This window comes from Staurois parvus, unplaced genomic scaffold, assembly GCF_062004578.1.
Source record: "Staurois parvus isolate SC_StPar_1 unplaced genomic scaffold, SC_StPar_1.0 ptg001302l, whole genome shotgun sequence".
In the NCBI taxonomy this organism is placed as follows: Eukaryota; Metazoa; Chordata; class Amphibia; order Anura; family Ranidae; genus Staurois; species Staurois parvus.
The window spans coordinates 342,536-356,102 of NW_028319098.1; the positions used below are offsets into that span (position 1 = coordinate 342,536).

General features: G+C 38.4%; 1 protein-coding gene and 1 long non-coding RNA gene across 2 annotated transcripts in view; one reads left to right on the plus strand and one right to left on the minus strand.

Annotated features, from left to right (window-relative positions):
- The window catches only part of LOC149437142 (uncharacterized), a 470,898-nt gene that overhangs the window by 105,844 nt on the left and 351,487 nt on the right, over window positions 1-13,567 (minus strand). The window lies entirely within an intron of this gene.
- Window positions 11,401-13,528, plus strand: LOC149437144 (hemoglobin subunit alpha-3-like). Its single transcript, XM_089660981.1, has 3 exons — window positions 11,401-11,567; window positions 12,211-12,415; window positions 13,214-13,528. The coding sequence occupies exons 1-3, from the start codon at window positions 11,473-11,475 to the stop codon at window positions 13,340-13,342; spliced, it is 429 nt and encodes a 142-aa protein (XP_089517107.1). The 5' UTR covers window positions 11,401-11,472; the 3' UTR covers window positions 13,343-13,528.

Consider the following 13,567-nt stretch of genomic DNA (forward strand, 5'->3'; position numbering starts at 1 on the left):
GTGCAAAAAAAGTATGCTAATATGTGATTTGCTAATGCTAATTATGCTAATTATGCTAATATGTGATATGTCCACAGTCGTTTTAATCATCCAACTTTCCCATGTGGAATCTTTTACATCCACAACACCACTGTGTAACTTCCAAATTAGTGATGTCTTCCACCTTCAGTAACCTTTTGGGTGTGCACTCATCGACTGTTGGCCCCCTGTTTCCAGGTGGTCAAACCAGCATATGAATGGATTTCATTTGTTCGTGATTAGACCGATATATAAATTATTTCAAACAACCGCTGACACAAAAAATGGAAGCCAAACTATGAGATATGCAACACCTGTTGCAAATTTCAAAATGTTTGGAATGTAGAGAGAATTGCATATTAGCCATGGCAGGCGTTAATTCTCTATACACTATTATTAAAACCACTTGCCTACCGGGCACTTATACCTCCTTCCTTACCAGGCCAATTTTCAGCTTTCAGTGCTGTCGCAATTTGAATGGCAATTGCGTGGTCATGCAACATTGTATTTATATGAAATTTTTAATTATTTTTTTCACACAAATAGAGCTTTCTTTTGATGGTATTTACTTGCTGCTGGGTGTTTTATTTTTTTTGCGCTATAAACAAAAAAAAGAGCAAAAAATTTGGAAAAAAAAGTTTTTCTTTGTTTCTATTGTAAAATTTTGCAAACAGGTAATTTTTCTCCTTCACTGATGTGCGTTGATGAGGCTGCACTGATGGGCACTGATAGGCGGCACTGATGAGGTGGCACTGATGGGCAGCACTTATGGGCAGCACTGCTAAGTGGCACTGATGGACACAGATAGGTGGCACTGACAGGTGGCACTGATGAGCTGGCACTGATGATGGGCACTGACTGACGGCACTGCTGGACACTGATGGGTGGCACTGCTGGGCACTGATGGGTGGCACTTCTGGGTGGCACTGCTGGGCTGCACTGATGGACACTGGTGGGTGGCACTGCTGGGCACAGGTGGGTGGCACTGCTGGGCACTTGTGGGAGGCACTACTGGGCACTGGTGGGTGGCACTGCTGGACACCGATCATCAGGGCACTGATCATCAGTGCCCTGATGATCAGTGCCAATCCCTCCTCTGACAACTGCCGGTTCTTAGTAGAAAGTGCAGCCGATAACCGGCAATTGCATTTCCCGGTGATCAGTGTGTCATTGGACACGGCTGATCACGTGGTAAAATGCCACTGTGACTGGCCTTTTACCATATCCATAGGACACAGCGATCATGGAGATCGCCGAGTGCACGCCCCCGGGGGCACGCTGGAGAGCGCGTTCTGGGAGGACATCATATGACGCCCACCCAGAACTGGTCGGATGCAGAGAAGTCGTCATTCGGCTATCTGCGGTCGTGAAGTGGTTAATAGAGGCTGACGAGGCTGTTAAATGGTGCCTTGAAAAGTTCTCAAAGTTATCTAGGAAACATAAGTGATATCTTATTAAATGTTTAGATTTTTGGTTGAAACACAACTATTTTTGGTGTGAGAGTCATTACTATCAACAGATTACCAGTATCGCCATGAGGGCTAGATTTGCCCGGAGCATGGCTAATATTTTTATGCCAATGTGGGAGCCTGAATATGTGTTAAACAAAAAACTGAAACAACCAAAATGTTACAAAAGATTTATAGATGACATGTTGCTCATCTGTGAGGGCAGTGAGGAGAGTTTATAAGTATTCATGACAAAAATGAACAATAACAAAAATATTATTTTGACACTGAAAATGAGGATAACTGTATTGAATACCTGGATTTATAATAAAGGGAGACGTTCCACTAAAACATTTTTCAGATCTACAGACAGAAAAGGGTATAACCCCCAGCGTAGCTGTCACCATGCCTCTTGGTTGGTGAATATACCAAAAGGACAGCTGAGGAGGCTTATAAGAAATTGTACAGATTATGGAGTTTTTCTTCAGCAGGCAGACTTTATAGGGGCAAGGTTAATTAACCACTTCCCGACTGCCCTACAGCAGAACTACTGCTACAGAGTGGCAGGGCTGCAAAAAATCACGTATATATACGTGATTTTGTATGTCCGAGAAGGGACGCCATTGGCGGCTTCAGCTGTTGATCTCCGGGTCCTGGAAGGTGATTTCCCACCGTCACCCGGCGATCACCTAGTATCACTGACGGGGGAGAGGTCTGTATGTAAACAACACAGATCTCTCCCCTGTCAGCTCCAGCATGCTGCTTTCTATGGCTTTGCATAGCTTACATAGTAAAGCACAGCACACATTAAAACACAAACAGCACACAGTTAACCATTTGATAGTCCCAGATGTTAACCCCTTCCTGCCCAGTGTCATTAGCACATTGGTTTCATGTAAACCAATTAATTTACACATATTGGGATTTTTTTAGCAAAGATATGTATCAGAATACATTTTGGCCTAAATTTATGCCGAAATTTTATTTTTAATTTTTTTTTTACTGGACATGTTTAACAGCAACAAGTAAAAAATATAGTTTTTTTCTCAAAATTGTTGGTCCTTTTTTGTTTACAGCGGAAAAAAAAAAAAAAAACACAGACAATCAAATACCACCAACAGAAAGCTCTATTTGTAGGGAAAAAAAGGATATAAATTTCATTTGGGTGCAGCGTTGTATGACCACGCAATTGTCAGTTAAAATAATGCAGCGCAGTATCGCAAAAAAATGGCCTGGTTAGGAAGGGGTTTAAATCCTCTGGAGGGCAAGTGGTTAAAGAAAGGTTATAATAAAGAATTAATTACAGGGGAAATAAGTAAAGGATGAGATCGGACTCAATATTGTATGGATATATAGATTATGTGACTAATTTTTTATAACTTGCCAAACATCTGGGTGTTTTTATTTTAGGGCACATTCTTTACTGGTTGGGGGGGGGCTGGTATCTTGGGGCCTCCTTATTGTTAGAGTGGGCTTTCTGATTCTACTAAGCCCCTTGCAGACCCCCACAACCAATGGGCCACAGTTGTGCTGGAGAGGCCCTTGTCCTCATCAACATGGGGACAAGGTGCTTTGCAAGGGGGTCCACCACGGGCAAAGTACCCCCCTAATGTTGGGGGCATGAGGCCTGGTATGGTTTAGGAGTGGGGGTGAACACTCACTTTCCCCCCTTTTCTGGTTTGCCAGGCTACAAGCTCAGAGAAGGATCTGGTATGGAATTTGGGGGGAACCTTATTTGTTTTTTGGTAAAATTCATACCATACCCACATTGACTGTGTCCTGGCTCCTTTGTTTACATTCACCTGTCAGTTGAGAGTCCCTGGCTGATATTGATTGAGCAGGGCAGAGAGGAGTCACTGGTTGTCAGGATGGGTGCTGTCACATTTAGCAGAAGTAGGAATACCAATGCTAAATGTTCCACTTCGTGATGCAGCCAGATGTCTAGTCTGTGGTAAATTAAAGTAAGGTAATCAAAAATGCATTAATTAACTGCAAATTAAAACATTTAATGCACATGGTATTTAGCACACTTTTTTATTAAATTGCCTGTTCCTGGAATAAATACTGCATGAATTACTGGTGAAGAATATTATAGTTCACTCTATTAGGCAAACTATGTCATTGTTTACTTTCACTGTTTTTTCATGTGAGAGATGTTGTGTGTAATATATATATATACATATATATATATATATATATATATATATATATATATATATATATACATATACACATATATATATATATATATATATACATACATATACACAGTATCTCACAGAAGTAAATCCACCCCTCACATTTTTGTAAAATATTTTATTCTATCTTTTTCATGTGACAACCCTGGACACTTTGCTACAATGTACAGTAGTGAGTGTACAGCTTGTATAATAGTGTTAATTTGCTGCCCCCTCAAAATAACACAACACACAGCCATTAATTTCTAAACCGCTGGCAACAAAAGTGAGTACGCCCCTAAGTGAAAATGTCCAAATTGGGCCTAATTAGACATTCTCCCTCCCTGATGTCATGTGACTTGTTAGTGTTACAAGCTCTCAGGTGTGAATGAGGGCAGATGTGTTAAATTTGGTGTTATTACTCTCACTCTCTCATACTGGTCACTGGAAGTTCAACATGGCACCTCATGGTAAAGAACTCTCTGAGAATCTGAAAAAAAGAATTGTTGCTCACATAAAGATGATCTAGGCCAGGGGTGGGCAAACTTTTTGACTTGAGGGCCGCAATGGGTTCATATATTGGACCCGGGGGCCGAACCAAGAGTAGATGAATTATGTGTATGTGTCATCCATAGTAAGTATAGTAATATTCCCCCATAGTAAGCATAGTAATTAATCCCCCATATAGTAATTCATCCCCCATAGTAATTCATCCCCCATATAGTAATTCATCCCCCATAGTAATTCATCCCCCATATAGTAATTCATCCCCCATAGTAATTCATCCCCCTTATAGTAATTCATCCCCCATAGTAATTCATCCCCCCTATAGTAATTCATCCCCCATAGTAATTCATCCCCCCTATAGTAATTCATCCCCCATATAGTAATTCATCCCCCATAGTAATTCATCCCCCATATAGTAATTCATCCCCCATATAGTAATTCATTCCCCATAGTAATTCATCCCTCATATAGTAATTCATCCCCCATATAGTAATTCATCCCCCCTATAGTAATTCATCCCCCATATAGTAATTCATCCCCCATAGTAATTCATCCCCCATAGTAATTCATCCCCCATATAGTAATTCATCCCCCATAGTAATTCATCCCCCATATAGTAATTCACCCCCCATATAGTAATTCACCCCCCATATAGTAAATCACCCCCCATAGTAATACATCCCCCATAGTAATTCATCCCCCATATAGTAATTCACCCCCCATAGTAATACATCCCCCATAGTAATTCATCCCCCATATAGTAATTCACCCCCCCTATAGTAATTCATCCCCCATATAGTAATTCATTCCCCATATTAATTCATCCCCCATATTAAGTCCCCAAGTCCCCCCTGTGTCAATTCACTTACCTTTGCTCCACGCGTTCCTCTCGCCGTGTCCCGCGCCGTTCCGGTGTAGCATGAAAATCTGTCTCCTATGAGGATCTGTCCCCCTCGATGTATCTGCGCATGTGCCAGTTTCAGGCATTAGCAGCCGATCGGCGATCTCCGGCACATGCGCAGATACGTCGAGGGGGACAGATCCTCATAGGAGACAGATTTTCATGCTACACCGGTCTTCAGGGCGGACTGTGAGAGGAGCCTAGCTCCGCGGGCCGGATTAAAAGGTCTGCCGGGCCGTATACGGCCCGCGGGCCGTAGTTTGCCCATTGCTGATCTAGGCTATAAGAAGATTGCCAAGACCCTGAAACTGAGCTGCAGCACTGTGGCCAAGACCATACAGCAGTTTAAAAGGACAGGTTCCACTAAGAACAGGCCTCGCCATGGTCGACCAAAGGAGTTGAGTGCAATTTTACACCTTCCTGCCCAGGCCATTTTTCAGGTTTCAGCGCTCTCACAATTTGAATGACAATTGCACGGTCATACAACATTGTACCCAAACTAAAATTTTATCATTTTCTTCACACAACTAGAGCTTTCTTTTGGTGGTATTTAATCACCACTGGGGTTTTTATTTTTTTGCTAAATTAACCACTTCAAGACCGGACACTTTTACCCCCTTCCTGACCAGGGCAATTTTCAGCTTTCAGCGCTATCACACTTTGAATGACAATTACGCGGTTATGCAACGCTGTACCCAAATGAATTTTTTACCATTTTTTTGAAACAGATAAAGCTTTATTTTGGTGGTATTTATTTACCGCTGGGATTTTTATTTTTTTTGCTATGTAAATGAAAAAGTCCAAAAATTTTGAAAAAAGTGTTTTTTTTATACAATTTTGCAAATAAATAATATTTCATCATAAATCTTTGCCAAAATTTATTCCGTTATCTTTTTAGTAAAAAAAAAAAAAATCCAAATTAGTTTATAACAAAAATTATAATTTTTAACATTTTTTTTTACATTTTTATTTTATTTTTTTATATTATTTTTTATTTTTTTTATTTTTTTTTACATACTGTCACCCTAGCAGTACAGTGTCACCATCACTTGTGGGGGGTGATGAAGATTTTTTTTTTTTTTTTACACATTGCTTTTACATCCATATAGGATGTAAAAGCAATCATTTCTCTTTCTCTCTGTGTGCATTCATGCACTCATTGAGAAGTAATGACTGAGCTGTGATTGGTCACAGCTTGTCACATGGTACAAGCCTGTTGTGAATAGACTTGAACCATGTGACCTCTGTGATCATTCACAGATTTCACACGTAGTAAGCAATGATGTCACAAGTGACATCTTGCTTACTACTTTGCATGTGATCACTGATTGGCCAATCAGTGATCACATGATCGGGACCTCGTACCGATGATCGGTGTTTCACTGTGTCCGGAGGACACAGCAGGCACCGGATCGCGGTGCTGCGCGCTCCCAGGGAGCGCGCACAAGCAGGGTGCGGGGAGGCCGTTTATAGATGGCCACCCGACCCTGCAGTGTCACCGTCCAGCCGTTTATATGCAACGGCCGGTCGGGAAGTGGTTAACAAAAAAAGACCAAAAATTTTGAAAAAAAAAAGTTTTTCTTTGTTTCTGTTATAAAAGTTTGCAAATAAATAATTGTTCTTCATAAATTTAGGTCAAGGTGTATTCTGCTACATGTTTTTGGTGAAAATAACCCAAATTAGGATGTATTTTTTAGTTTGTAGGAAAGGTATAGAGTTCACAAACTATGGTTTATGGCAGCAATGGGCAAACTACGGACCTTTTAATCCGGCCCGCGGAGCGTGGCAAACATTGCCTGTCAGGATGTGTGTAGGCGGGGCAGCGTGAGGAGCGGGGCAGCGTGAGGCGGGGCAGCAGGGGAGCTAGGCTCCTCTCACAGTCCGCCCTGAAGACCGGAACGGCGCGGGAACACGGAGAGAGGAACGCGCGGAGCAAAGGTAAGTGAATTGACACAATATGGGGAATGAATTACTATAGGGGGGATGAATTACAATGGGGGATGAATTACTATGGGGGATGAATTACTATAGGGGGGATGAATTACAATGGGGGATGAATTACTATGGGGGATGAATTACTATATGGGGGATGAATTGCTATATGGGGGATGAATTACTATATGGGGGATGAATTACTATGGGGGATTAATTACTATGGGGGATGAATTACTATATGGGGGATGAATTACTATGGGGGATGAATTACTATGGGGGATGAATTACTATATGGGGGATGAATTACTATGGGGGATGAATTACTATGGGGGATGAATTACTATATGGGGGATGAATTATTATGGGGGATGAATTTCTATGGGGGATGAATTACTATATGGGGGATGAATTACTATGGGGGATGAATTACTATATGGAGGATGAATTACTATGGGGGATGAATTACTATATGGGGGATTAATTACTATGCTTACTATGGGGGAATATTACTATACTTACTATGGATGACACATACACATCATTCATCTACTCTTGGTCCGGCCCCCGGGTCAATGATATGAACCCATTGCGGCCCTCAAGTCAAAAAGTTTGCCCACCCCTGGTCTATGGTATATATTGATCAATCCTGAAGTACTGACAGCCAATCTAATTTCTTGAGGTCCAAGAATGTCAGAACAGTACAGATATCCCCCAAATGACCCCTTTTTGCAAAGTAGTCAGTCTGACGTACTTCATAAGAGGAATGGCGAGTTTTTTGAAGTTGCATTTTTTTGGCATAATGAAAAAATAAAAAAAATTTGTTTCACTATTTTTTTTTTACATATTGTCACCAGTGCAGTACAGCGTCATCATATAACTGGCATGGCAGTGATCAGAGACACTGACTGGTGACAGTATGAAAAAAAAAAATAATATATATTTTTTTAATTTATTTTATTATTTTTTATTAAATTTTTTATCGTTTATTTAAGATTTTTTTTCATATTTCACTATGACCAAAGTAGTACAATGTTACCATAGTTTTTTTTTTTTTTTACACAATTTGCTTATAGAAAAGAATTACTTTGCTATAAGCAAGCATTTACCTGAATGACATCGATTCATCCAGGGTTTTTTTTTTTTTTTTTTTGTGCTTATCTGTGATTTGGCCACAGCTAATCACATGACATGTGCATGTGATTAGCTGTTACCATTCACAGCTAGGCAGTAGTATACAATGGATGGCATGAATGAAGCCATCCATTGTATACAACTGTCATGTGACCTGCTGTGATTGGTCACAGCAGGTCAAATGGTACCGGCAACAGGGCCGATACTCAGATCTGTCATTGGCCGTGTCCGAGGTACACGGCTGGTGACAGATCGCGCCGCTGCGCCGCTTTACAGGAGCGCAATCTGCGCATGTGCGGGAGGACGCCATATGGCGTCCACCCGGAACGCTGATGACATTTGCCGCCCGCCGTTTGGCCATAGGGCGGGCGGCAAATGGTTAAATACCTTGGACTGTCTACTTTCCAAAATGGGTCATCTGGAATGTATATATACTGTGTCCCATTATACAGTATTTAGGTCATACCAGACATGCTTTAGTGTCTAACAAAAGTCCCTTACAAGAAAGGAAATATTAGTACTTTTGAAATAATAATGTATAGACCCCAGATGGGACATGGAGAATGTTTAATCTTTTGAAAATACTTGAAACTCGCAAGGTGCCCACAGTGTTGCTTATGCTAGACGCAAAAAAAAGCGTTCAACAAGGTCCATTGGAGGTACCTGCAAATAACTCTGCAGAAATTTGGATTCCAGTGATTCATATACTTAGCAATATCTGCATTATATACATATCCCTTGGCCAGTGTTTATACCTCTAATGTTATAAAGATTATAAAGATACATTTTGTAATACAAATGGAACCCGCCAGGGTTGTCCTTTATTACCACTTATATTTTCTCTTATGATGGAAGCACTGGCGGAGGCCATTAGAAGCGATAGTCACATTTCTGGTATTACAATAGCTGGTTATACGCATAAGATCAGATTGTTCAACAATGATTTTGTGCTCACATTGACCAATCCGGCCTCCAATTTGACAGGAGTCCAGGTCTCATGTGATTAATTTGGAGAAGTATAATTTTACAAACTGAATGTAACTAAACCAATTCAGGTCTCAGACATGATCCTCAAACAACTTAAACTAAAATATCCATTCCAATGGGATAGAAACTCTTTGCAATATTTAAGAATCAATCCGGCATATCCCACCTCTGATACTTATGAATCTAATTAGCCTAAATTACTCTCAAAATTAAGAAAGATTTGGATCATATATCTACAATTGAACTCTCTTGGCTGGGTAAAATAACAGCATTAAAATGACATTAATGCCCAAACTTATCTATTATTTATGAACAATCCCAATAAAAATACCAGAGAGCTTCTTTAACATAGTAAATAAAATGTTTCAAAAATTCATATGGGGAGGCATGTTGGCTAAACTACCTTCCCAGTATTACTTAAGCATAGACATAAAGGGGAATGGGTTTCCCAGCTATTCAAAACTACTATTTTTGGAGCCTTACTAGACCAGGCTTGGTTTGACCAATCTACTGGAAAACTATGGGTGCACATTGAGAAGGTGGTGGTGAACCACAGGGATTTGCCTTTGCTATTACTGGCTAAATTAACATAAAATAAACTGATATGTCCTACTTTCCCATCTATAGACGCAACCCTTGAGGTATGGGAAAAGGTTCATACCTTAACCTCCTTAGAATTACTATCAAGCTGTAAAAATCTTCCCTTACGGGTATATGAAGACCTAACTCCATCTCTTAAAGTAAAATTCTGGCTGCAAAGTAAAGTTTTCACATATAAAGATCTATCATCACAACAGACTCCTACTAAAACCTTTGCTTATTTTAAAATACACCATTTTCACATCAAAAACCCGACCATCCAATATAAGGTTAATAGCAAAATATGGGAATTCTTAAATACCAATTATGACAAGCCTAAAGGGTTGTCTTTGTTTTATTCAACTATACAACATGGAGGAAAATTTATGAAAACCTCAAGTATACTCTTGGGAGAAGGAGTATAATACAAACTTGTGAGTGGCAACAAGCAATTCAATCTCACTATATATATGCCCATTGCGTTAACCATTGGGAACTTGAATTAAAATTATTATAGAGAAACTATCTAACACCTTTAAGACTTTCACTGATATTCATGGGTGAAGCTCCTTTATGTTGGAGAGATTTCGGTACAAAAGGGAGCTTAATTCATATCAAGTGGGATTGCAAATGTCTCAGAAGCTTTTGGAACTCTATATTTAAACTTATTGCATCAGTTACTGGAATCATCTATCCTCCTAATCCTTACTTAGCTATACTAGGCCTACATATAAATACATTCCCAATTCAATTTAGATCCCTTATTAACCATATTTTAAAAGCATCCTGACTAACCATTGCTTCTCAATGGAAGTCATGGAATGCTTCAAGTATATCTAAAGTTATATACAGAGATAAAACACAATATTTGTGTGAAAAACATTTTTGCACTTTCTTCTAATACTATTCACAAATGTACTTTGAGATCGGCTGTATGGACTATGAGCTATCCAGTTAGATGATTAAGCTAAACCTGGGTCACTTATCTTTATTCTTGGAGATCTCAGGTGGTCTCTTTACACAATGTGGTACTTTGTTACTGTTTTTGATATTGTTCTTATTTTTGTATTACTTTTATTGTAACTGAAGCCAAAACTATTCTGTACATGCAGTTAGACTATAAAGGTTTATTTTCACAACCATTACAATACTAATACTAATGGAATTTTCAGTCTAAGTAAATTTCATTTAGAAATGTAATATGTATGAGATTTGAACATATTGTAATACTAAGATAATAATCAATAATAAGCAAATGTTTCTCTGTATGGTCTAAACCTTAATAAAAATTACTGAAAAGAAAAAATAATGTATAGTGTACAAGTATGATAGTTTAAAATAGACTTAGACTTTTTCTGTTAGAACTATACTTGATTGGTATTCATGACAACCAAATGGGTAAAAAAAGAGATAAAACATTATTAAAACAATCACATATATTGTTGAATTCATTTAAAATATACTGTATGTGTAATGCTATCTAATTTACTGCATTAAACTGCAATGATCAGCAATAGCTCAGTAAACACAAAAAATTGTATATGCCTTGTAATCAACATATAGTGATAAGATGATCACCCTGTATCAGCACATACAGCATGTATGGTACAAAAGATAAGTCAGCCCTAAAGGGTGGTATGTCGTTTTCAGCCAATGGGAATGCATCTTGACCATTGTTAATAGCATCCTAATGCTTTAAAAACTGGCAAGATTTTTAGTTTAACGTGGACATTTCTTGAGTTGTCAAGCTGCTCTCTAAGGCTTCCTGCACCAACTACTGATCATCACAATGAGTCTCTCTGCTAGCGAGAAGGCTGCTGTGGTTTCTTTGGTGGGCAAGGTTGCCCCTAAAGCCAATGCTCTGGGCTCTGAGGCTTTGACCAGGTAAGCTTCTTTTATTCTTGGTTGTTTTTTTATATGTATGATTCCAGTGTGCAATTTAAACTGGCTGTTTAATGTAACAGCACAGAAATTCTTAGGCTAAAGTAATAAGTTAAACTGACAAACTTTTACATGGTATATGCATTTCCAGTTATATGATCCTTGTGTATAGACTTTTTAAAAGCTAAGGTACTACTGATAAAATTTTTAACATGTCCCTTTTCTACTAAACTAAAAATAGTTTGCAGTGGAAGCCAAGCCCAAATAAAAATTAAGACATAGATGTAAGTAAGTAGTGATTGCTACTACTGCTATTTTATGTATCACACATTATGTACCATTTGTTTTTTAATTAGTTTCCATCAAGCCATGAAACAAAGAGATCATTTTTTCTCAGCTCAATTTCCTAAAGGACAGCAAAGTTTCTCTTTTGCTTGCTTTAACACCGGGGAAGGAATACAAAGTTGAGAAATTTGCTTTCCTGATGACTATGCAAACAGTCATAGTAAAAATGTGCTTCCTGAACAGTTCGGCAGAAAATTAGTTATTTCTACAACATACCATATCATGTCATATAGCATAATATCATGTCAGAAATTCATATATATTTACATGTATTTGTATCTATTTCCTCGTTTTTCTTTAGGCTTTTCCTTGCCTTCCCCCAAACCAAAACTTATTTCGCCCACTTTGACCTGACCCCTGGCTCTGCTGACCTCAACACACATGGTGGAAAGATTATGAATGCTCTTGCAAGTGCAGCCAAAAACCTAGATAACCTTGCTGGCAACCTGTCCTCCCTCAGTGACCTGCACGCATACAACCTAAGAGTGGATCCAGGAAACTTTGCTGTAAGTACTATTGAATATTCCTATACAATAATAAGATAACTTGCATTAAAAATGCATTAGGTTTCAATGTGTTTGCAGCATTAGATAGTATTGAAACTTGTGTAGGTCTCAGTTTTGATGCTAATATTTTAAGGGCCATGCTTTAAGTGGCAAATATACTGAGAATGCTGTGGCAGTTTTTTTAGGAAAGTTTTCATGACATATATTTAGAGGATGTTATTGTTGACCTCTTTAAAAATGTTAGCTTCTGGACTGTCAAGATTGTTCTCTGCATTCAAATCAGTAAAACTCTAGATATGCATACTTGTTTTGGGTCACTAACTTGGAAGGTATTGAAGCCAGAGAGTAAACAATATATATATTATATATATATATATATATATATATATATATATATATATATATATATATATATAATATCTAGGTAGACTATGATAGTAATTCCCCTGATTTGGAGAATTGCACCTTCCACTAGGTACTTTCATTAGATACCTTTTAAGAGAAGCAGTTTGCTCTGTAACCTTTAAGAGTACATTAAATTAAAAAAACAAATTCCAGTTTATATTGTCCATACTTTTCTGGAAATATCCATTAGACCTAATATTAAATATGGAATAACGGTGGAGCCATTGGTGCTATGTAAGATTAGTTCAGTAATTAAAAAAAAAAAAGAAATGCACAGCTCACAACCCAGGGAAGCTACTCTTGATTTACTGCACTTTGAGCATTACTGTCCTTATTAAATACTACAGGTGTGTATGTACACAGAAATAATACATCTTCTATTTCTCTTTGCAGCTGCTGGCTCACGTTATCCAGGTGGTCTTGGCTTCTCAATTCCCTAAAGATTTCACTCCTGATGTTCAGGCTGCCTGGGACAAATTCCTTGCTATAGTTGCTGCAATCCTCACCTCTAAGTACAGATAAATTCATCTTGCATACTAGGCAGCATCAGTAATTACAGCAAATTAAAAAACAAGAAATGGAGAGTTCTTTGGGCCAATTTCAATCACTATCTAACTGCAATGGTTTTTGGAGAGTATTTACTTTTGTATATTGTCCATCAAATATATACCCAATGTACCCCTGAATAAAGCCCAATATATTTTTCAATTCTGCTTCAATTGTTTCATTATTATGTTTTGTTTTTTG